This window comes from Syngnathus acus, chromosome 10, assembly GCF_901709675.1.
Source record: "Syngnathus acus chromosome 10, fSynAcu1.2, whole genome shotgun sequence".
Lineage (NCBI taxonomy): Eukaryota > Metazoa > Chordata > Actinopteri > Syngnathiformes > Syngnathidae > Syngnathus > Syngnathus acus.
The window spans coordinates 20,091,063-20,116,338 of record NC_051095.1 but is presented as its reverse complement, the minus strand read 5'-3'; the positions used below and the strand labels follow the sequence as shown (position 1 = coordinate 20,116,338).

Sequence of the window (25,276 nt, the reverse complement as noted above, 5' to 3'; positions counted from 1 at the left end):
ACTTATCTATAGTGGCGAGTGAGAGTGCACAGTGAACAGTGAGTATGTTGTAATACAGTGTACAGATCAATTTCCTTTGTAATAATTAGCAGTATGTGTGACACACACATGGCTGCACAATGTGGTGCAGGTAAACAGAATGCCACTCACTGTTTCACACGCACACATGGCAGAGAATGGTAAGAAAGCGTGCTGCTTTGGAGGCAGAATGTGGTATCGGCTCAAGGACTAAAGACTACTGATTCTTTCCACTAGATTTTGATTTGGTCGTGTATGTTTGAATGTTTCATGAAGGCAGCAGTTTTAGCCTCAAATGAAATCCATTTCTGCCATCCATTTCAAACTAGTTTTAGTTGTTCATTTCTTATCGTTTGATGGATCTCATTAGCTCCTAGCTTGCATTATACAAAAGCAAATCTTCATTAGCTCCTAGCTTGCATTATACAAAAGCTAAACAACCTGCGAGGTCCATAAAAGTGAAAAATAAAAGATTACAAAATATATAAAGAATAAGACAAATAAAACAATAATACGAATAAATACTAATAAAAAGAAACCAGATAATACATGCAGTAAAAAAACAACCAAACAAAAAAACAAAACCCCCATCCAGTAAATGTTACATATTTAGCGTCCAATCCTTTCGCCTTACACACTGTACAGCAGTCAGTACAGTTTCAACTGGCGGCCCATGAGACCGGCCCGCTGAACCGTTCAATCTGGCCTGCGACTGGATTCCTTAATCATGACGGTCAAAGAGAAAATATCTGCTTAAAGAAAATGCCTTCAGTTTTGTAATTACCGTAATGTTCGGACTATAAGTCGCACCGGAGTATAAGTCGCACCAGCCATAAAATGCCCAAAAAAGTGAAAAAAAACCATATATATATGTATATAAATCGCTCCTGAGTATAAGTCGCCCCCCCACCCAAACTATGAAAAAAAAACGCGACTTATAGTCCGAAAATTACGGTAAATGCAAAAAATGTCTAAACTATAAAACCAAATAATAATGTTATGATTATTAATGTTAGATTTTTATTTTCAGTTAGAGCCGATCTTGGGGCCTTATTTTGAACATTTTCCAATTCTTGTACTGTTTTTATGGCAGATGACTAAAAAACTGGACAATATTATTAGACGCAGTATTAACTGTAAACCTGACTAAAGATATAAACCTTTATTTTGTAAAGTAACAATTAATATAATTGGCAATATCATAGGTTTTATTAATAAAAAAATAAAAAAAATTCTATGAAGGATGCATGCAAACTTGAATCTCTTCCTATTATACTTTTCACTGTTCTACACAGCCTTCACATTTGAGACTTTAATTAGGTTTGGGAGCTGGAGTTTGGTGTGGATATAAGAAATGAACTACTTCCATTTACTATGGCTTTTGTCCTCAGTCAGGCCATGGATGAGCTGGACCCGATCTTAGTGCACCCTGAAGTGGTTTCCAGTCAATCATAGGGCACAAACAGACAAACAACTATACACACGAACATTCAGTCAGTCCTATGGGCAATTTAGAGTGTAAGTTTGTCAACATAGTGCTCAGAGTTTTCATGATGACGCTACATTTTCTCAAGTGATTCTGATGAGGACACCAAAGGCACGCTCTGGAGACCTTAAGGTACATCAAGTTTGCTTCAGGTGGTTCTAGTTGGTTCACACCTCTTTTTTTTTAACATACTTCATTTTCACAGTAGTGTAAATACAACTGAACCTCAAGTCAACTGTCAAAAAAGTAACAACCTGGCTGATACTATGGAGCAGTGGGTGTTTTTGGTGGGTGCAATATGAGCTGCTGCACAGTTCAGCATTTTCATGAAAGTGTGAAACGGGTTACTTGTGGCATTGTGACGTTTGTATGGGGAATTTGTGCCCTCTTGTGGCGTTGTCTTCCATAAGTAGAATAGAAGAGATGGCGGGTGTATGTATGTATGGGGGTCATTCTTTAGGAATGATGGGAAACGTAGTTATTCGTCCGAATAAGGTGAGGAAAAGGTCCAAGCCATTCGGTGCACAGAGAAATGCGGAGCTCAACGAGAGCTCACTTTACACATCGGTCGGCGTTTGGCATGTTTTCTTTTATTCTTATGTTTTTCTTTGTAACCCTTTGTGGAGGCTGCAACTTTTCTTGCAATAAAGCCAAAGAAAAAGCAAAACACACGTGCACAGTCAAACCTTTGATGCTTGTCGGAGTGAGGTCCCGTGAGGTACACTGATATCCAAGTCCATCTGTTTTGAGAGACTACTGAGGTGTGGGTTTTTTTCTGTTGAAAATTCAAGGGGGACTCGACTCTACAGGTTCTGGTTTATAATGTACAATTCATGGCTCGGGACAAAACCGTAGCATGATGACACAAGAGAGTAATATAGTTTATTAAGAAAGTATTGACGATTGTGTTCTTGTCCTTGTATATTTAAAAGTGGTGTTTCAATCCCCCAAAATCCAGGTAACATTGAGGTTTGTCTTTAATACATCACATCTCTCTCACTCTACCTCATTCATATCAATTACCGTCAACTTTGTAGTACCCACCATATAAATAAGTGGCCAAATGTTCATGGAAAACACTATTATATATGGCACCACGGCATTACTTGCTCATACTGTCAATCAAATTGCGTGCCCAAGGAAAAACTTTAGCTTGCCTTGAATTTTGATTCAGCTCATATATTCACTTTTACCCCTCACTATCCGCAGTAATACTATTCTCTCCACAGACACCTTCAAGTTCCTGGGAACCACAATATCTCGGGACCTGAAATGGACCGGCCACATAGACTCTGTCCGGAAGAAGGCCCAGCAGAGGCTGTACTTCCTGAGACAGCTCAAGAAGTTCAACCTGCCGCGAGAGCTGCTGAAGACCTTCTACACTGCCATCATCCAGTCTGTCCTCTGCACCTCCATCACTGTCTGGTTTGGATCGGCCTCCAAACAAGACAAGCACAGACTGCAACGGACAATCAGGACTGCAGAAAAGATAATTGGAATCAACCTCCCATCTATCCAAGACTTGTACCTGTCCAGGACCAGGAAACGTGCAAGGAACATCTCTACAGACCCTTCTCACCCAGGTTGCAGTCTGTTTGAACTACTGCCCTCCGGACGGCGTTATAGAGCTCTGTACGCCAAAACCAACAGACACAGAGACAGCTTCTTCGCCCAGGCTGTTGCTCTGATGAACTCACACCACTCTTAGAGTCTCAGAGTCATTACTGTGCAATAACATCCTGCTCTGCACACCTTTTTTGAATTGTCTACACTGTTTGTACTATGTGTCCTCTCTGCATCCATTGCAGCCTGGTCATCCTGGAAGAGGGACCCTCCCATCTGTGGTCTCTTCTCAAGGTTTCTCATTTCCCCTAGCTGGAGTTTTGAGTTTTTCCTTGCCCTCTTGGGAGTTTAAGATCAGGGGATGTTTGAGAATATTTGCCATTTTTCACATGTCCTGAGTGTTGTTAGTCACCTAAATGTTGAACAGAGGCTGTGATTTACCGAAGTCAAATTCCTTGTTTGGCACGTTCAAACATGGCGAATAAAAAACTCTTGAATCTCTTGAATCTTGAATATGAATCTGTCTTGTTTAATAACGCCAGTCTGCTGTGTTGGAGCCTGCATTAATGTACAAGGTCAGGCGGTGTGTTATTGCATTCCACAAGATAAAACGGTGGCAGTTTCCCCCCCCCCCCCCTAATGCAGCTTCCATCACGGGAAGCCCTTGATCACACTGAAGGGTAATTTACCTTTTGGAAAAAAAAACGTTTTGTATCATTCATTCATTCATTCATTCATTCATTCATTCATTCATTCATTCATTCATTCATCTTCTGAGCCGCTTATCTTCTTCTTCTGAGAATAAAGTCAGAATTCTGACTTTAAAGTCAGAAAGTGGGAATTCTCACTTTAAAGTCAGAATTCTGAGAAAAAAAAAATCAGAATCCATTCACCCCTAACCCCCCCCCCCCCCCATTTTTTGTCTTCTTCACTGGCCCTAATCCTCTTCTGTAGCTCACTTATCCACAGTCTTCCCTTGCTATATCACGGTTCACATTTCACGGTCTCGCTGCTTCATGGATTGTGTTATGGCTTCAGATGAAAAAGACACTACAGAGCGGAGTCAGGCTGCAGAAGCGCACTATATAGCATGTATTGATGATTAAAATGATTATTTTACTGTAGTTATCTGGAAGAAAGTGTCTCCTTCTCTTTGTTAAACAAATGCTTGGACCTGAAAACATGTTTCGTCCTTTGGTTTCAATGCTATACCTGTATAATAATGGTAAAAAAAATTAAGGTTTCTACTTCACGCATTTCACCTATCACGCGTTATTTTCGGGAACGTAACCCCAGCGAAAAACGAGGGATTACGAACTTTCAACGGACCAGAAATCGGAAACCATCCCCTTGAAACTTCCGGGTGTTGCAATCATCTTTGTCCCCTTCAAAAATGGCGAGTCTTGCCGCCGCTGCAGCCGCCGCTGCTGCCGCGGCTGCTAACAGAGACCCCGCGGTCGACCGTTCATTACGCTCGGTGTTTGGTAAGTCTTTTTTCCTCTCCTGAATTTTGCTGTTTTGAAAAAGCTTTTTTCCTACATAATTTTACGTTCGTAAAGGTCTGGCTTAACTAGGTAGCTAACACAAGCAGTAGGCTCGTGTCCTTTTTTACGCGGAAAAAAACAGTCGCTTACGTTGCCAAAGTAATAACATATACATATGTATATGTTTTAGTGGGAAACATTCCTTATGAAGCAACCGAAGAACAGTTAAAAGACATCTTCTCTGAAGTCGGACTTGTTGTTAGCTTCAGGTGAGTATCGTTCATTCATTCGTTTCTTTTAGGCTTTGTTTATCTAATCTTTTTTTGTATATACACTGTTTATATGGCCTTTTCATAAATAAAGCACAACAGTGAATAAAGGAGATGTTATATGCTTTCCCCCCAATATTAATAACAGCTCCCATGTTTATACCTAACACCATCAGAACCCAATATTTATTCTGGTTTTATTTAGTTTTCTCCCCATTCAGAAAACTTTTACCTGTTTTTTAAGTTTTTTTATGCTGCTTTATAGTTGTAAGCCAAAAGTCAAGTTCGAAACAAACACAACTACATTGATTCCAATTAATTATTGCTTTGGTGTGCAGTATAATAGTATGCTATTTTTCCTTGTTAAAATACAAATTCCATCCATTTCTTTTAAGACAAAAGATTCCCTGCGAAAAGATAGGAGTGTTTTGAGTTATGAATGTGTTATCAGTGTGAATTAAACTCAAATGGGAACATACCAGTGTATTTGTATAAAAACTTTAAAAAGATAATATTCCAAAATATATGTGCTTTAATATGAGCGTGTTAGTGCTGATTGTCAACACTGCTTTTGCTTTCAGGTTGGTGTATGACAGGGAGACGGGAAAACCAAAGGGTTATGGCTTTTGTGAGTACCAGGACCAGGAGACTGCGCTCAGTGCCATGCGCAATCTCAATGGCAGAGAGTTCAACGGACGCGCCTTACGTGTTGACAACGCAGCCAGTGAGAAAAACAAGGAAGAGCTTAAAAGTATGTATTTAAAAATTCTGAGGAGGCATTTTACTTAAGTTTGCCGGTCCGTCAGTAACATTCAACAACTGCCTGGGCACCCGTCCATTGTCGTCAGTTTGTCATTTATTCCAAGCCAAATGATAATCATCAGTCCACCATTACTATTCGGTTCATCAATCGTCAACTTTCCCAACAGTGAGTGCCAGAGACTCCTTGACTCGTTTAGTGATGATTACGCTAACGGACAAAAATCTACTTCTGTCAGTACGTTGTCCGTCTTTTTTCTTTTTTTCCATTTTTTTTTGTTTTTGTTTTATAAACTTTGGTATCAATTGTTGTTTTGCCCATTTTCGTCTGCAAAATGTGCGTTCGTCAGTGACCGATTGATGGACCTTTCGTCACTTTGACTGACGGAATGCCCACCTCTGTTAAAATTTCCACCCACGTTAGGTAGTTCTATAACGTTATGCTGTGAGGTGATAGTGTCAATATGTATGGGTGCAGGTTTGGGAACAGGAGCCCCCGTCATTGAATCGCCATTTGGGGACAGCGTGGCAACAGAGGAGGCTCCTGAGTCCATTAGCCGAGCTGTGGCCAGTCTGCCACCAGAACAGATGTTTGAACTTATGAAACAGATGAAGGTGTGTTTCTTTTTGTCTGCTTTGCTGTTTTTAAGCTTGAATGAAAATTCCTAACCTCTGCTCTCCGATTTTCCTTTTTTGGGAACCTCGATATGTAAAAACATAACAGTTTTGCAAGCAAGTTTTGTATTTTATTGGTCCTGAACACAACCCCCTGAAAAAGGCACTCAGTGGTACCTTCTAAAAAGTTTTGAAAAAATAGTCATTGAGGGCGTTTTCACTAGTCACCGACATCAGTTTGAAAACATTTGAAGCTCGATGAAGGTTGGGAATCGCAACTTTTATAACCTGTAGTCCATATGGTGTCATAAAAATGTGTTTTCTCTCTGTGTAGCTATGTGTCCAAAACAGTCCCCAGGAGGCGAGGAACATGCTGCTGCAGAACCCTCAGCTGGCCTATGCCCTGTTACAGGCACAAGTGGTCATGCGCATCGTGGATCCGGAGATTGCCTTGGTGATTGTCCAACCAGCCGCAAGTCTTCCCAAGTTACTCGTCTGTGGAGGTATTAATAAATGTGCCACTTTGACAGAAAATGCTTCACCGCCAAAACACACCCCAGCCGCTCATCTCAAGTGCACAAGGGGGAGGAGCCGCTCCGGTCAATCCACCTGCCCTGCCCAACATGGCCGCCCCACAGCAGCAGCCTGTGGTAAGCAAAACCAATGTGAACACCTGCACTCTATTCTATTGAAATGTTCAATATCTGTGTCCCCCAATGCTCGTTTTGTCTTCATTTACACTTAGTCTTGAAAACTTGAAATGGTTACAACGGAGTTAAATGAATGCTAAATCGTTCAATCGAATGTTAAGTGAGTTAGTAAATTCCAGTACTACCCATATGCGAAAGACTAGAGTAATCATCAATACATCACTGCACAGGTAAAGAGTAGGAATAACTAACTAGATGACACAACGAGCGACATTTCTCGGCGAGCTGAGCGGTGCTTATTATCAATATATCCGAGCTTATCCAATAATTTGGGGGGCTAGAAATGTTTTTTTATAATGCAAATTATTTGTGGATTTTTGCTACTTGTGGGATAGCCCTGTCCCTAAACCCTACCCCCTATCCATTGTAATCTTATTGATGCACTGAAGCAAATCTTTATTTATTTGAACGATATTAAGTTACTTTTTTGATGGCCTCCTGAGACTGATTCTATACATTATAGCTAGTTGAATTTATACTGTATGGAAATTGCTATTATTATTATTATATTAAATTTAAGTTAACTACCTCTTATTACTCACCAACTCCACATTGTGGCCACTTATCACCCCTATTTGGTAATTCATTTTATTTTACATTTCTCCCTATCACGTGATCAGGCAGGGATGCACGTCAATGGAGCACCTCCGATGATGCAGCCTCCCAACATGGGTGTTGTGCCTGGACCTGGACCAGTGCCAGCCCCGGGTCCCAGTGCCCCTCCAGGTACTGAGCCGAAGAATCGCGTATTTCACACTGAGCTTGTTCCCTTAATTTGGGCCACATGCTTTCCAGCCGTCGCTCACTTAATGTCATATCATCTTAAGTGACGTGACACCTCCATTGCATACAGAGAGAATGTCCATATAACTGTGATTAAGTTCATTTTAAAATCAACCAAAAATCAGAGATTTAAAAAAAAAAAAAAAAAGACTTTAGTGTCACTATAGTTATTTATAGGGATGTATACTGCCACTTTTTTTTTTTCTTTACACCAATTACCATACGAGTACACATCTTGAGATACTACTAGTGATTTTGATACATAAACCTTCTGTTAAACCAATAATAGATAATTATAAAGAAATACCAATTTGTTTATTTCTGACAAAAGGCAGGACAATCTCTTTGCAATCGATAATTTAAGCTAAAAATAAAACGCAAACAGCTTACTCTATTTTAGGATTCATTTTTAATAAAGTAACAAAAGTGCAAAATTAAATTTACAACTCCTTGAGTTTTAATGTTTGATCAAAACAAAATGAATTGCAAAATAATATCGGTTCGACTGTCAACTGTTAAGCATGACACTGAAGTTGGATACCAGCCGATATTTGTAAACAGCTGGCATTTTTTCAATTGCTATTTTTTTTTTGTATGTTCTGACTCTACTTTCTTACAAATTTATTTTATTTATAGTTAAGCTTGTTCCCTTAATTTGGGCCACATGCTTTCCAGCCGTCGCTCACTTAATGTCATATCATCTTAAGTGACGTGACACCTCCATTGCATACAGAGAGAATGTCCATATAACTGTGATTACCGTATTTTCCGCCCTAAAAGGCGCACCTAAAAACCTAAAATTTTCTCAAAAGCCGACAGTGCGCCTTATAGGCCAGTGCGCCTTATATATGGATCAACTGATGAATTTGTTGATCCATACTGGTTGTACACAGTGCTCTGCCAAAATGTTTCAGTACGTTTTAGTACGACTAATAAATTACAAGGTCGCATCGCTTCCCAGCATTACGGCAACTGTAGTCAGGGGGCGTCACCGAATAGCTGTTGTACCCGCGAGGCTATTTCCTGTCAAAATAGGCTGCTCTGTTAATGTTTCGAGTAAATCTACGGATCGATATGGAAGGGAAACATAGGTAAGTAGTACCAATGCGTTAGATCGAACTTTAGTCAGTTCCGATCATTTTATAGGAGATCGTTTGAGAAACGCGATTGTTTACACTTTGCTGAGGCTCATGGGAGATTGCGAGGTGAGGCTCGTGAGACTTTGCGGATGGCTAATGCTATTGCGATAGCTGCTATACGTACCAGGCTATTTCATGTCAAAATAGGCTGCTCTGTTAATGTTTCGAGTAAATCTACGGATCGATATGGAAGGGAAACATAGGTAAGTAGTACCAATGCGTTGGATCGAACTTTAGTCAGTTCCGATCATTTTATAGGAGATCGTTTGAGAAACGCGATTGTTTACACTTTGCTGAGGCTCATGGGAGATTGCGAGGTGAGGCTCGTGAGACTTTGCGGATGGCTAATGCTATTGCGATAGCTGCTATACGTACCAGGCTATTTCATGTCAAAATAGGCTGCTCTGTTAATGTTTCGAGTAAATCTACGGATCGATAAGGAAGGGAAACATAGGTAAGTAGTACCAATGCGTTAGATCGAACTTTAGTCAGTTCCGATCATTTTATAGGAGATCGTTTGAGAAACGCGATTGTTTACACTTTGCTGAGGCTCATGGGAGATTGCGAGGTGAGGCTCGTGAGACTTTGCGGATGGCTAATGCTATTGCGATAGCTGCTATACGTACCAGGCTATTTCATGTCAAAATAGGCTGCTCTGTTAATGTTTCGAGTAAATCTACGGATCGATATGGAAGGGAAACATAGGTAAGTAGTACCAATGCGTTGGATCGAACTTTAGTCAGTTCCGATCATTTTATAGGAGATCGTTTGAGAAACGCGATTGTTTACACTTTGCTGAGGCTCATGGGAGATTGCGAGGTGAGGCTCGTGAGACTTTGCGGATGGCTAATGCTATTGCGATAGCTGCTATACGTACCAGGCTATTTCATGTCAAAATAGGCTGCTCTGTTAATGTTTCGAGTAAATCTACGGATCGATATGGAAGGGAAACATAGGTAAGTAGTACCAATGCGTTGGATCGAACTTTAGTCAGTTCCGATCATTTTATAGGAGATCGTTTGAGAAACGCGATTGTTTACACTTTGCTGAGGCTCATGGGAGATTGCGAGGTGAGGCTCGTGAGACTTTGCGGATGGCTAATGCTATTGCGATAGCTGCTATACGTACCAGGCTATTTCATGTCAAAATAGGCTGCTCTGTTAATGTTTCGAGTAAATCTACGGATCGATATGGAAGGGAAACATAGGTAAGTAGTACCAATGCGTTGGATCGAACTTTAGTCAGTTCCGATCATTTTATAGGAGATCGTTTGAGAAACGCGATTGTTTACACTTCGCTGAGGCTCGTGAGACTTTGCGGATGGCTAATGCTATTGCGATAGCTGCTATACGTACCAGGCTATTTCATGTCAAAATAGGCTGCTCTGTTAATGTTTCGAGTAAATCTACGGATCGATATGGAAGGGAAACATAGGTAAGTAGTACCAATGCGTTAGATCGAACTTTAGTCAGTTCTGATCATTTTATAGGAGATCGTTTGAGAAACGCGATTGTTTACAGAGGGCTCGTTGGTTATTGGCTAGTAGATGCATACCGCAACCCTAGTCAACCTCAGTTTGATGCAGTATAGCTTCTATTTTATGCGCCTTATAAGCCGGTGCGCCTTATATATTGACAAAGTTTTAAAATGGGCCGTTCATTGAAGGTGCGCCTTATAACCCGGTGCGCCTTTTAGGGCGGAAAATACGGTAAGTTCATTTTAAAATCAACCAAAAATCAGAGATTTAAAAAAAAAAAGACTTTAGTGTCACTATAGTTATTTATAGCGATGTATACTGCCACTTTTTTTTTTTCTTTACACCAATCACCATACGAGTACACATCTTGAGATACTACTAGTGATTTTGATACATAAACCTTCTGTTAAACCAATAATAGATAATTATAAAGAAATACCAATTTGTTTATTTCTGACAAAAGGCAGGACAATCTCTTTGCAATCGATAATTTAAGCTAAAAATAAAACGCAAACAGCTTACTCTATTTTAGGATTCATTTTTAATAAAGTAACAAAAGTGCAAAATTAAATTTACAACTCCTTGAGTTTTAATGTTTGATCAAAACAAAATGAATTGCAAAATAATATCGGTTCGACTGTCAACTGTTAAGCATGACACTGAAGTTGGATACCAGCCGATATTTGTAAACAGCTGGCATTTTTTCAATTGCTATTTTTTTTTTGTATGTTCTGACTCTACTTTCTTACAAATTTATTTTATTTATAGTTATTACACTATAGAGCGGCAGGGTGGGCACTGGTTAGCACGTCTGCCTCACAGTTAGGAGGGTGCAGGTTCGATTCCACCTCCGGCCCTCCTTGTGTGGAGTTTGCATGTTCTTCCCGTACCCGTGTGGCTTTTCTCTGGGCACTCCAGTTTCCTCCCACATCCCCAAAACATGCTTGGTAGGACGATTGAGCACTCCAAATTCCCCGTAGGTGTGAGTGCGGATGGTTGTTTGTCTGTGTGCCCTGCGATTGGCTGGCAACCGGTTCAGGGTGTCCCCTGCCTACTGCCTGATGACCGCTGGGATAGGCTCCAGCACGTCTGCGACCCCCGTGGGGACAAGCAGTATCGAAAATAGATAGATGGATGGATGGATGTATTGTAGTTATATTTATAGTCACAAAATTGAGTTTTACAAGATTCAAGGAATTTTCCGTATTTCAAATTCAAGAATGCAAAGATTCAATTTCTTTTCTCATACCAACACACATTCCCACATGACCTACCATAAAATACAATCCCTGAGATCCCCCTTTAGGCCAGTAAGTCCTAAGACTTGTGAAAATATAATATAAATTAGATAAAGAAGTGAGGGAGATGTTAAGTCACCGTTTGAAGGTGTGCCAAGATGCAAGGCATCAAGGGTATGAATGTAGCGGAATGGAAAGAGTCTTTGAATTTCACATGTCATTTTGTACCTGACTAAAAGAAAAAAAAAGTTAAATCAATGAATGATCGTTTAAATAATCATGGTTTAAATCATGATCAAAATTTCCGTGATTTTTTTCTATAATCGTTCAGTCCTCCCGCTTACCTTGATGTAAGGCTGGTATCGGACGGATAATTGTGATTCGGTGCTTACCCAGCCCTTGTTATTTAGGAAAAACATGGAATGACTATTCCGTAGAATATTCCATGCATCAGTGCTTCGCCATCTTTTTTAAACCAAATACTGCCTAAAAAATTATTCCGCTCTCTAAGTCTCACCATAATGTCCAATATTAAAATACATTGGGGGAAATTTGGGGTCGAGTATTTATTTATTTGTTTGTTTATTTTGTCTTTTTAAAACTGTTTTGGGAAAGTATGGCGCTCTGCCGTGACTCATCTAGTCCATGCTTTGCACATGTCATTCTTCACTGAGATCCCCAGGGGGTGCCACAGCCTTTAATAATAGCGCCACATCTTGTCACTTAACCTATCCTCTATCACCACATGGAATTCATCACATCCTTTGCACGCTTCCTCACTGCTTTTAAAGTGCCGCTTTGCTCTCTTGAGTCTTGTCTCCTGTTCTTTTCCATCTTTAACGCTGGCTCAGGAAACCTCCAGCATTCCCCCACAGGATCATCTGCACAAGCTGCTATCGAGCGGCCTCAAGGTATCACCATCCCTTCCCTCAGTCAGTACAGCAGTCAGGTTTGGAGTGGAAAATGCTCAACAGTGCAAACTTTTTTTGTGTATTTATTTTGAGGTGTGACAATTAATTGATTAATTGACAATCAACTGATTATCAAATTCAACAGTAATTATTTCTGAGAATGGAACCAGAGAGATTTTACAAATGAAAAGAATTTCAGCCTCTCAACAGTAAATATTATCCAATTTCCGTAGTACTCTGAAAGCAAACTGATTGTACCAATAATTCACCAATATGACTACTACTTTTTATTTATAAATAAATTAATTCAATTATTGACTTAAATAAGTTAAATATACTGTATATGTGAAATTGTTACATTAATCTGGTAGGTTGTAATTGTCATGGTTCACCTATTTTCTAGGTTTGGTTGTGTGATGAATGTAAGATGATCCCGGAGTTACTGTAATGCCATTTTCAGTTGATATCTCGTGACAAAATGGCCCCCTGTGATGGATAAATGGGTGGATTTTGCTGCTTAGTTTATATTCCGTAAACATAACATTCATCCGATTACTGTGTTAATTGGTTTTATATAGATCAATGAAGAGATTTTTGTTTTTATGTGAATATCCCTCAAGTATTGTACTTCGTATTACTTGTTAGCAGCACCTACAGGATCAGAGTGCAAAATTGCTCATGGCAACCTTCAGCTCTTCTCCAAACTTGTATCAACAGTCGAATAAATTTACAGACCAAGCTCCATTTCACCTACACATATTACGTGAAACACTCTGCTAGGAATCAACCACTGTCTGACATTATTGTTTTGAGAAATTAACATCATTTCCAAATCTGCACGTTTCCTCAAATTTTTGTGCCAAAATACAATTACTTCCTTCCATTGCTGGATTCATAAAATCCAGGTGTGCGTTTTTGAATTTGGCAGTATTTTGGGGCTTTATCAAGGCTGCAAACGTACCCCTTAAACCTTTATTGTTGAAAGCCATCTCAATGTGCGACCACATTCTTGACAGCTTGCTTCTGGTTATTGCATTCATGCCAGTAAAGGTGTAATCTTACAAAGCAAACAACACACGACACACCCGTCGTTTCACATTTGCATGCATACCTCTAGCAGCAATGTTCCATCACCCAATAATGCAGTACCTGTCTTCGGAAGAGGTGTTTCAACCATAATTGAGCTCTTTCTTCATTTGTGTGTGTTGTGACATCAGGTTGCTTGCTGTGCTTTTTCCAAGCCCAATTGTTCCTCCACTCTCTTTGGTTTTAACCTATCCGTCATGGTGACTGATGCCTGGTTTCTGAATAAGTTGGAAAATGCACTGCTTTGCTGAAAACAAAAAAGCCAAACTTGTTTTTTTATGCTCTATTTTGCTTTGACTTCCAGTGAGTTGGAATGACCACTAAAGTCTCTATTGACATATCGGTGGGTCAAAATCGGCCTCATGAATGCACACAATTTCTGTGCAATCGACCCCATTAGAGTTTTTAAACCATGTGACGGCCTTGCTTGAAAACACAGGTTAGCATGTTTTTGCACCCATTCCTACTCTTGCGAGCTCTTTTCTCATCTGGAGTCAAACAGGTGAGGCAAGACGACCTGGACAAAATATTTGCGGCTTGGAAACACACCTCAAGTCTAATCTTTGCAACATGACTGCCTTTGCTTTGTTTTTGGGCGTCTTCGACGCGCTTGACTCAATGATTGCCTTCCACCAGGCTCCTTTCTTGTTATACAGAAAAAAATTAAAAAATGATTCCGTTCATCTTGTCTTTCTTAGTAAGAACCGGTCGTTAGTCACTTAAAAAAGTGTTCCTATAAGTTGGTAAATAAAACAAACGCCAAAGTCGCTAATTTGGCAAGGCTGACTGCTTTTGGTCAACTCTCTCCACTCTGTTCACAGCTATGTTTGTTAGTGCAAGTAGCACACGTCAGCCGAGGTGTGCTTTCAATTACAAAAGTCACCAAAAATTAGCTATAAAAGAAACCATCTTCTCAAAACCCAACAAGCATGAATTGATCGATCAAAACGACTAATCAAACAGCCCTACATTGTTACATGTGATTTACCTGGATCTTTAGTTCTCGTTTCAACTACGGAGCAAATTAAAGTTGAAGAAATACACATCTTTGTGTATGCAAGTCTGGAAAGTCTGCTTTTCCACATCAAGTAAATGGTCCTTTTAAATACAAATGACAAGACTTAGGGGTTTTTCAAGTACTGAGCCTTTCAAAATGTATTTATTTTATTTATCTATTTCTATATTCATTTAGGCTTGCCAGCGCCAGCTTGTCTTACGAGCGCTGTATGAACTCAATATAACATTGCTTATCCATACATTTTTTTATTTTATTTTTTTAACATGGTGGTGACTTCTGTTGTCCAGCCAGTGTCGTCATGTCTTTTATGCATATTTTTCATGTCGTTTTTTCCTCCCCGAGGAGGAGGCGGCATCCCTCCCAGAGGCCTTCTGGGTGACGGACCCAATGATCCACGAGGAGGCAGCCTGCTGTCGGTCACAGGCGACACCATTGACCCCAAGTGAGTATGCAGGCGCGTTAGGCAAGCAGCACAGTGAGCTCCTCAACACTCCTTCTGGAACTAATTTGCGTTGAGATCTGAGGTTCTACTGTAGTTTGTATGAGTTGCCCATTCTGAGTCTTTCACTGATAAGACTTCCAGTTTTTTTTTCATCATTATCAAAACTTTGCATTTAGCCGAGGCTACATGGGAGCGCCTCCGCCCCACGCCCCACCTCCGGTGCACATGGGCCCAATGGGAGGCGGACCGCCGCCGGATATGCGAGGGCCACCAATAGACATGAGAGGGCCGCCAATGGGCGAACCACGCAGTATGATGGGTGACCCCAGAGGGCCTCCGATGATGGAGCAGCGGGGACTGCCGATGGAAGCCAGAGGTCAGCCGAAGTGTCTTTTGCATTCGAGAGTATTCACTGCTCATTACTCGCAAAAGCCTTACTGCTAAATGGATCGAAGGGATTTATTCCCTCAAAAATCCGCACATAATAATCCATTAGGACAAATACCTTTTCCAGCCCCACACATATATTGAGAATTAATAAGAAAAAAAGGAACCTCCACTTTAGCACAATACTTGGCATAGATAGCGATACCTTTTAATAAAACTTACTTCAACATAGTTATTTGACATCTAAATGCTGCATGAGGATGGCATTGCTTTTGGCTAAATAAAACTTTTCACACTACATATCAGGAAACCCATTTATTGCTCGTATCTTATGTGTTCACACCTAAGTAGTAGCATTCAAAGAAAGTCTGTTAGAAAAGCCTGCCAATAATGGCTTGTTTGGTCGCACAGCATTATTTGCATTAATTGTGTTTTTGTGTTTCGGCAAATTCGGACAGGCCGCGATCCCAGAGCGATGGACGCCCGCGGCCCCGTGGCAGGCCAGAGAGTTCCCATGGCGGGAGCAATGCAAGGCCCCATCCCCCACAACATGGGCCCCAACGCACCCCTGCCCACCCGGCCGGTAAACGTCTGTTCCTCTCTGTCATTTTGCTTCTTTTTTGTGTGGTTCCCTACTAAAGTCATCTTGTATTGTGATCAGCTTTAAGGCTCAGTCTCGATTGTTAGCTCATTAAGACAATATGACATGAACACTGAACATGTCCAGCCAGCCAACAATCATAATGACAATGTCCTATTTTGTTTTATAATATTAGAAAAATAGTTATTCATCAATTGTACCAATTGGACAGCTGGGATAGGCTCCAGCACATCCCAAAACCATTGTGAGGATTGTAAGCAAGATTTGAAAAATAAACAATCGGCTGTAGCGTCCATTGACGAATACAGAGATTAAGGCCACATTTATATCCGCTTCAGTTCCAAACACCAACTCAAGTTGTAGGTACACGATGCTCCTCTCTCCTCATCTTCAGCTCCTCCGTCCGTCCGTACCAAATCCGACTGTCCAACATGGCTGAACCAACAGGGCTGTGAAAAATGTTGCTCATCACAGGCACAAGAAATCATCAATGCCTTGTGGCGGTCAAGCGGCAACGGTCAAATAGCACGAACATTCTCTCCATCTAAATCATACGCAGTATATGTATGCGGGTTGTTGCATTGCACATGCTTGGTTTGTACTGTGGTTGATAGTGCCACGAACAAAGTAACTCGTGTTTAATGTGGATAGTTGACCTCCCCAATGAGACGTCTGTCCAGCCTGGCGAATCATTACACGGCTGATCAACACTGCAAATGTCCACCTTGGTTGTCTCCACAGGGTCCCGTAATTTCGGGAGTTCCTCCTTCGGGAGCAGGAGGTGGCGGCTTCAGTCCGGCTCAAAACCAAGTTTCCACACAAGACCAGGAGAAGGTGGGCGTTGCATAGGGATGATCTTGCGGGCGCAAAATGAGTCACAGGTGGTAGTGTTGCTAGTCCGCCACTGGCTCAAAGAAACAATTGTTCCCTGTAATTTACATTCATGTGTATTATTCTTCCATCTTCTTTTTCTTAGGTCATACTAATATAGAAACTGGAAAGCTGGCGTGGAGCTTTTCCAAGTTTTAAAAGCACTTGCCTATCGAGTGCATTGTGCTGCCATATTATTATACATCTGCTTTGCGCCCCCTTTTTCAGGCTGCCCTGATCATGCAAGTTCTCCAGCTGACGCCAGAACAGATCGCCATGCTGCCCCCCGAGCAGAGGCAGAGCATCCTCATCCTCAAAGAACAGATCCAGAAAACCACCGGCGCACCTTGATTGCCACCTGCGGTGCGTAAGGGGGCAGGTAAGTGCTGCAGCTGGCACCTTGACATGCGTGCCATATTCACTGACAAAATTTTATTGTGTTTTCAACATTTGGCCCACAATATACCAATATGTTCAAAAAGTAACTCAAGTAAAATTGTTTATTCATAATTTGATGGTTTTATTGTGACTGCATTGCATAATTTTCATTCAGCATGATTTTTTTTCCATAATGCATTATGAGGGGAAATGCTGAACAAAAATCATGTGCTGCAGCCATAATAAATCCATACGAATAAATCATTTTACTTTATTTTTGAACATATTGGTTTCATGTAGGCCAAGTGCTTAAAACAAAAGCTCATGATGTACAAGGATTGTACAAGGTATAAATTTGCCAGTCTAAGAAAAATATTTACTCCACATTGGCGTCTTCACACTTCTGTATTTTTCAGTTTAATGATCTATTATGTTTTGACTTTCTTCTTCTTTTAGAACTTCTGACCTCCACCTGAATTTGTCTCATTAGTTTAGATGGTTGTATAGTTAAACATTTTTCTCATGTCTTTTTTTTTTTTTTTTTTTTGATGACATCCAACCCAAAATGTGTGACCACAAATATTACCACATCATCCTTTTTTTTCCCCCCCAACTTCTCATCAATAAAACAAAGCTACTTAAAACATGAGCACTTCTTTATTTAACAGAAGCATAAAGACACAATAATAGAACTTGAGTTCTTGACTTCAGTAGATCATTAACCGCACGCGCACGCCATATGATGCCTCCTTTTTCCCGGTGCACTACTTCTGTCTCAGAACTGTACAAAACTATTTTGACAGCACGCACAGTGAATCATTGGTTTTATCTGTCAGGAACCGCCAGTGTCCAATCATGAATTAAAAACTTATTAGAAATCAGTGCTCTTATTTACAAAAACAAAGTGCCTAAGTTTACCTTCACATGTCATTGAACATATGTCAAAATGCTAAAGTAGAAAATTTGGCAAAAGATACAGAGGTATTGTACTTTGATGCAACATTCATGACACAATAAAAAAGTAACTACTTCAAATTCTGGTGTGAAAGGGAACAAAGCTCATGGCCCCAAACGGCTCTTGGGGCAATTCTTTAGAAGTTTTTATTTTATTGTTCAATTAAGCGGCACAGCCAAAAAATATTTTTTGTGTTAGCGTTACGTTTGTTTAAAATTGCAATAATTTTACTTTTCGTAACAGATTTTGGGAACTACTCTTTAAAATTGCTTTTTCCCCCCCTAGTAATATTGCGACTGTTATATTTTACTTTTTTCTGATTGTATATCATTTTCAATACTTTTTTATTTTAAATGTCACTATTTTTTTAAATTACCACTGTTAGGTAATATTCTGACTCTTTAAATGACCACTTTCCCAATGTATCTTAAGTCGTTATACTTTTTAAATCGACCTTTCTTGTAATATTGGGACTATACTAATTATCTTTTACGGAATATTGTGACTATTGTTTTAAATATCCAACTTTTTTTCCCCTCAATCTTTTAAATTTAGATTTTCCCAATAATGTGACACCTGCCTCATTATATTTTAGAAATACTACTTTTTTCATAATAGTAAGGAATTTATCATTTAAAACATTCTCATCTTAAAATTCTGATTGTTTTTCTCAAGTGCAATTTTATTACTTTAAAAATGAAAACCTTTCCCTGATGACATGGTTATGTTTTAAAATGTTGACTATTTTTATTGCTTGCAATAGCGTGACTTTATCCTGTTACTATTACAACTAAAACTGCAACTTCTGGCTTTGACTTCACACACAATTTTCTGGCTTTTGTAATAACCGCGCGCTCATTTTATAAAGAAAACCCTGTTCTTAAATATGTTTGCATAAACAATCAAAACCAAGTGGTAAAGAGAGAATAGACCAGTGGAGCAACACACCCAGCATTGTCATGAAAGGTTGTTTTTTGTTTTTTGCGTGTGTGCTTTCGACACGGGGGTGAGTCTGCCTTAATTAGCAATGAGCAACATTCCCCAACAGGTCTTGCTTCAAGGAAATCGCTGCTTCTGTTTTTCCACATCTTAAAAGTTCTCCTTGTTGAAATAGAACTTTGTCTTGCGCGGGTCCACGTCTGAGTATTTGGCGCATTTCTTTTCCAAGACCTTGGCCAAAGCCAACGGGCCACACAAAAATGTTCCCACCACGGCCCTGAAGATGAAATGTAAAAGATGGAACATTGTAGGCAATGCATGATTTTGTTTGCTGATTCAGAGGGCGAAGATAAATGAATGTCTTACGAGGGGTTCTCTTTGCGGACTTGTTCAAACTCCTTATCCCAGTTGGGTCTTCCATAGTGAGTTTTCTGTCGGAGTCCAGTGACCACGTCGGTCTCCTCGTCAAAGTGCACCATGGCGTGATTGGCCTTGTGGAAACAGAAAGAGATTACATGAGCACGCAAGATAACAGTAAGATAACAATCATCCACGGGCACAAACAGTTTTCACTTTGACAAGCACATACATGACTCTGATCCCATCCGGTCAGAAAGAGCTTGTAGGTGAGAAAATCTCCAATGCCCCTCTCCTCCATCTCCCTCTCTTGGTGCTGTAGCAGGTCGGCAAACCACTCGAAGGCATTTGTCTCTCGGCACAGCCAATAAAAGTAGATCTGTAACCAGGAAGTAAGGGAGGAATGAATAACAACAATGAGGCACTTGTTTTAATGACTTAATGAGGATCAAGGTGTGCCCATGTGGGCACTTTGCTTCATTTAGACAACTGAAAATGTCAGCGTGGGACCAAGTAACTCAGCCCGAACAAAAAAGGATCAACAGGCAATGATAGATTTGTGTGACATATATGGTCAGCAAAAACGAGCAACATTGTGTTGCGGTTGTGAGTTACCTTTCGCGTGCGCAGAACTGGGTTAGACTCCTTGAATTTGTACCAGATGGACTTGAGGATGGAAGCGAAGGGAGTGACGCCGATTCCCGCGCCCACCAGCATGGCCACCTCGTAGTCGAACACGTCCTCACTGGCCGTACCGAAGGGCCCGTCCACACCCATTCTGATAGGGGCAACAAAAAAACACGCACCAATGTCAAGATCCTATTTCGTCCTACAAAGCCAATAAATGCCGCTACTACTAAATGGTGCCTTGAGATACTCGTGACCACACTTTTCAAGTTGTGATAACACTAAAATATGAAGAATTAAACAAATTTAATGCTGCAATTCAATTGATCGTACAACACTGTCTGAATTACTCTGTCCACAACTGGCCAACACATTCTAATTCTAAAGTACGATACAATCAAGTGCTATTCTCTTTGTTAAAAAATAAGTTGTTTTTGGTAGCAGGGTGGAACAAATAATTTGTAGTCACATTTATTTCAAGAAGGAAAAATGATTTGTGACACATTTTGTGACACGGTCACAGAACATATTCAACTCATATCTCAGGGCAGCACTGAATTTTGACCCTGATGCTTCATTTTAGACAGCTCCTTGTATGATGCAGTGAAAGTTCCACACCAGTGCTAAGTAAACACAAAAGCAATCTCATTTGTCAGTATTATCTTACCTTGTGAATAATTATCTTTCAGTATTTACAAACCAAAGATTTTAGACACACAATAGTAATACAGTCGAATGCTAAATTCTTGCCTCGCATTCACATAATCATTTTTGATTTGCAATAACGCTTGTCTCTCAGCACTAACACAATTAATTGTCTCGGCATTGGTAAATATTTTGAGCCGGAATTTGCTCATTTCGGCAATCAGGCACAATATTCGAGACTACTGTTCGAATAAAATTGGATTGGACAAAATAGCAATTAATGTGAACAACTCTTTCTCTTGGTAGTAACATAAATGCGGCTAATGCAATGCAGCATTAGCACCAATTACATTTCTCCACATTAGTAACTAGTTGGCGGCTCAGTTAGCACCTCTCACATAATGGTAGCAAAACATTTTAAATGAACTGACTTGGGCCCTTGCCCGCCCTCGGGCAGCTGCTGCATGATGCTGATGAGTTTTTCGGTCCAGTCTCCGGCCGAACGGATGTGTACGCTGAAGAAGTCCTCCTCGGGGGCCGAGGTCATGGTGAACGGATGCCACTCCAGCTGAGAGATGGCCGGGCAGTTGAGGAACACGTACTGGCCCACGGCCATTTTGAAGCCGCTCTTGACTAGCTGCAACTCCAGCACCTTAGACGGATGCATTACGATCTAGGTAAAAAAAAAACAAGAACAATGAAAGGTGAGCTGGAACAAGATCGCTCGGTGGAAACTTCAAGCATTACCTTTCGGTATCGGACTGTCTGCAAGTATCGGACTAAACGCAACAGCCTCTCACACAGGTACAGGATCATTGGCCCGATCACCCACATCCATGTCTGGGGGAAATAAGAGGAGCATTGTTATTATATTGTTTTATACGGCTTTGATAAGCTGCCATTGTATAGCCCTGCTATGCCAATGTAATTAGGAAATAAAAAATAATTGGGTAAGAAAATCAAAATATTATTCAGTATATGAAAATGTCATTTCTACTTTTATGAATGATGAGCTAGTCTAAATTCATCCATGAGGTTGGTGGCTTGGGGAAAAAAAATGAGCACTTCACAACCACCTCCGCAAAATGTTGTTGCTGTGCACCCCTGCTTATATTTTCTGTCAATCGGAGTCGCACCACCGTTCGTGTTCATCGATATATTGGTTCTACGACTATCGATGCTAACTATTAGCATGCCAATGGTGTTTTGCATTTTAGTTAGCAGTAAGCTAAGCGGCCTTTCCTAAGGCAAATAACCAGTGGTTGTTTTATACACAACGTGCAATCCTATTTTTCGATTGAGTTTGAAAAAACTGGGAGTAGCATTACAGCTTGAAACGTCTTTTTTGATAGATTGTTCACAATTTGCCCAATTGCTGCTTATTGTCACTGCCACATCACGTCTGAAGTTTATGCTTGTAAGTCAAAGCAAAAAAATACAGTCAGTGAACAAGCTTGTATTTGGAGCGATTTGACAACTGAAAAACATACCACCAATGTCAGTGATTAATCATCGACGCGTCACCGTAGCATTGGCTACAAATAAGTGAAGCCATTCAACATCTTGACAAATGGGAGTCTGCTGAGCAGAATTTAAAGTGTCTCTGACTGACCCTGTAAAGTTCAGCTGCTTCATCCCTAACATGTTGTGAGTATAGTTCGTTAGACAGTCACCCCTCACACTGTTCTCACAAAGTTCTCCAAATCAAGAGACCAACCTGTGGAAAGCCCCCTGCAAACTGTGGTACTGGGCACTCGGGAATTCGCCCCCACTCAGCGCTGCGGTCTTTGCAGATGGTAAAGTTGTGCGATGGGCTGTCTTGCTGACTCCTGACAATGCGCCTGAAGAGGACACGCAAAGAGTTATTGGCAAACGAGACAGAAGAGAAGAAGGGAGGGCACGGCGGGCGTTCACCTACCCGGCACCATGAATGACAAGGCCGGCGAAGAAGATGATGAAGAGGTGGTGCGTGTACCAGAAGACCTCAAAGTAGCTGCGGCGGATGACCTCCATGGAAGAGGTGATGATGAGGATGAGGGCCAGGGTGATGATGACCCCCGTGATGCCGGCAATGGTGGTGAACACAAAATAAGTGGGAATTTGCTGCAGATCCTGACACACAAACACAACTTCATTAGGAACGCCCGTAAAAGAGCCAACAGCTAAATATATATCTATATATATATATATACATATATATATACACACATAAATACATATTTCTTATTTGGCTCCCAAACAAATAAATTGTTCACAACGTATTTTGAAAAAATATATAAATGAATAATGTATAAATAAATACAAATAAATAATTATACAATTACACACAGTACAGGATAATTAAAAATGCATTTTATGTCAATATTTATTTATTTTAAGCATGGGTGTTTATATTTAAAATATGACGTTTTAATCTTGAAGATTTAAACTGAATACATAAACAATAAAATAAATTCAGCAATATATAATCGAGTATTTATCTGGATTTTTATTGTTTAGTTTAAATAATATTTAGTACAAATTGAAGAAAATACCAAATAGTATTTTTTTATTTTATTTCTTTATTTAAAAACATTGAATTTAAAAATATTTTACATGTCATTATTTTAAATTCGATTTTACACATGCACACACCTAATTTTAATTTCACACTTTTCTGAATCTCATTTTCATTCATTTGCTGTACCGGGCACGAAACCATATTTAGACCCTTAAACCACTCAGCAAGAAAAGAATCGAATCATTATGAGAAGAAACTAATGCAAAAAGCAATGTAGAGTGTGACTCACGAGGCTTGTTATGCGAATGGGGTTGAGGTAGGTGGTGTTTTTGGTGTCTTCCAGATTGGACAGCGCCGTGCTGAGCTCATCGTAAACGCCTTGTCTGCTGTTGTTGTACCACTCGACGTTCAGAAGATGGGCGATGACGTGAACGGCTGTCGGGACACCACACAGAGAAGCCATATGGTTCGATTATGACAAACAACAGCACACACTTGTTTTGAGGTACCAAATATTAAAGCCAGTTTTTGCAGTGTATGACCACAAGTTTGATTATGCAGTACGTACATCATCAGGTTAAAAGCATTTGAGCAGTTACGCTTGATGAGTAGAATCACCTTGGGTCAATATTTAAATGGTCATTCACCTCTTTTCTGTCTGACCATCACTGTGTAATAAGACTCTGACATATTATAAGATTTCATCATTTTTAAACCTAAAAAAAAAAAATCTGTTATAAACTCATTTGCATACAGCTTTTTATGATTTGTATTTCCTAAAATATCAGTCCATCAGTTGTGCACTTCCTTGATAAAGCAAAAGAGATAATGGACACGCCTGATGACCTGATGACACAGTAAGCAATTGAATGTCCTGTTTCCCATAACCTAATCATCTGTTATCAGTACATCTTGTTATTTTTCCTGCCCGACAATCTCACCTGTCATCAGAGCAATTGTGTAAGCCACCAACTTGTGGAAGTCGATATTTTTGTCCAGCTGCTTCCTCAAGCTCCGACTGCAACACTGAATGAGAAAAAAGAACCCAAATATTTCATTTTAGCTTTAAAATGAATAATGTACAGCAGTGACATAATCACAAAACGTCAATCATATATTGAATGTCCAACCCTAATTTTAGTGCAAGTATGAGTGATGACGCACATTAAAAATTTGCGATTGGAAAATGAAGCTTCAAATTTGCTTCATGAACCAGTTGTATTTTTTTTTATTCCTCTAGGTGGCACTGCCATCTATAGGGCTCAACAAACAAAACAACTGGTATATAAGATGTGCATCTTACCACGAGTGAGCCACGTATGAGGGACAGCAGGTTACGACACACAGGAAGGAGGATCAGCAGGCAGTTGAAGTTGAGCACGGCAGCGGGGGCCCTGGCCCAGGCCAAAGCTGACTGCGGTGACCCACAAAAAAATAAAATGTCATGAGACAGACTCTCAGGCACTTGGGAGAATATGGGGAATTACAATTTCTTTGGGAAGTTCTCACCCCTAAGAGATGGCGCGTGTAAAAGAACTGATCTCCCAGGTCATAGAAAAGATAAAACCAGACAAAGAGGAAGATGTTGATGCCCATCCACACCACCTGCAACAACAACAACAAAAGAAAACTGGTCAAACATGCTCATTTATGTCATTTGTAGTGCAAATATGATGCAGCTCACCAGTGTGACACAAGTAACGCCATTGTTAATAATCCAGTTGGCCATGTTGAACACCTGCAGTGGGATCACATCAGACGTGACACCACTCCACTTTTAAAGGTTGCAGGCTCCTCCCCCAAGTGTCAGTGATCTGACATACAAGGAAGTAAAACACACACACACACACACACACACACACACTTACACAAAAAAGGCAGAGTGGAATTGAGGAAACTTAAAAGGTGCAGGACTGCATTCCGATAAGACAGGGAGTCCGACAGTGGAGAAATGAGGAAGTGTGAGAAACCTTAATGAATGGAAGATGTTTAAAAATAGCTGCTGAAACGTCACATCAA

At 40.3% G+C, this 25,276-nt stretch overlaps 2 protein-coding genes across 4 annotated transcripts; one reads left to right on the top strand and one right to left on the bottom strand.

Annotated features, from left to right (window-relative positions):
* The first annotated feature begins 4,417 nt into the window (after nt 1–4,417).
* cstf2 (cleavage stimulation factor, 3' pre-RNA, subunit 2) lies at nt 4,418–17,878 on the top strand. Of its 3 annotated transcripts, XM_037261043.1 has the most exons (14): nt 4,418–4,551; nt 4,742–4,820; nt 5,402–5,571; nt 6,058–6,194; nt 6,529–6,648; nt 6,725–6,844; nt 7,525–7,630; nt 12,393–12,452; nt 14,899–14,998; nt 15,175–15,374; nt 15,844–15,968; nt 16,728–16,820; nt 17,085–17,235; nt 17,691–17,878. In XM_037261043.1, exons 1-13 carry the CDS (start codon nt 4,461–4,463, stop codon nt 17,205–17,207), a joined length of 1,524 nt encoding a protein of 507 aa, XP_037116938.1. In that variant the 5' UTR covers nt 4,418–4,460; the 3' UTR covers nt 17,208–17,235; nt 17,691–17,878. The 3 variants fall into 3 exon arrangements, with proteins under 3 accessions (XP_037116938.1, XP_037116941.1, XP_037116940.1); XM_037261046.1 differs by lacking the exon at nt 12,393–12,452 and having other exon boundaries at nt 14,902–14,998; XM_037261045.1 differs by lacking the exon at nt 12,393–12,452.
* Nucleotides 17,873–25,063, bottom strand: nox1 (NADPH oxidase 1). The gene is made up of 13 exons (XM_037261038.1): nt 24,942–25,063; nt 24,767–24,862; nt 24,561–24,671; nt 24,199–24,283; nt 23,547–23,692; nt 22,676–22,869; nt 22,475–22,598; nt 21,505–21,597; nt 21,189–21,430; nt 20,101–20,263; nt 19,718–19,864; nt 19,495–19,619; nt 17,873–19,405 (listed from the first exon to the last, which is right to left on the bottom strand). Exons 1-13 carry the CDS (start codon nt 24,984–24,986, stop codon nt 19,279–19,281), a joined length of 1,698 nt encoding a protein of 565 aa, XP_037116933.1. The 5' UTR covers nt 24,987–25,063; the 3' UTR covers nt 17,873–19,278.
* Between the last annotated feature and the right edge of the window lie 213 nt (nt 25,064–25,276).

Excerpts from the sequence above, each read along its gene's own strand:
- cstf2 (XM_037261043.1), top strand. The coding sequence starts at position 4,461 with ATGGCGAGTCTTGCCGCCGCTGCAGCCGCCGCTGCTGCCGCGGCTGCT. Across the intron at positions 6,649-6,724 it reads TGGATCCGGAGATTGCCTTG|AAAATGCTTCACCGCCAAAA; the intron begins GTGATTGTCCAA and ends CCACTTTGACAG. Across the intron at positions 15,969-16,727 it reads CACCCCTGCCCACCCGGCCG|GGTCCCGTAATTTCGGGAGT; the intron begins GTAAACGTCTGT and ends TTGTCTCCACAG.
- nox1 (XM_037261038.1), bottom strand. The coding sequence starts at position 24,986 with ATGGCCAACTGGATTATTAACAATGGCGTTACTTGTGTCACACTG. Across the intron at positions 24,284-24,560 it reads TCATACGTGGCTCACTCGTG|TGTTGCAGTCGGAGCTTGAG; the intron begins GTAAGATGCACA and ends TTTCTCATTCAG. Across the intron at positions 23,693-24,198 it reads CACAATTGCTCTGATGACAG|CCGTTCACGTCATCGCCCAT; the intron begins GTGAGATTGTCG and ends GTGTCCCGACAG.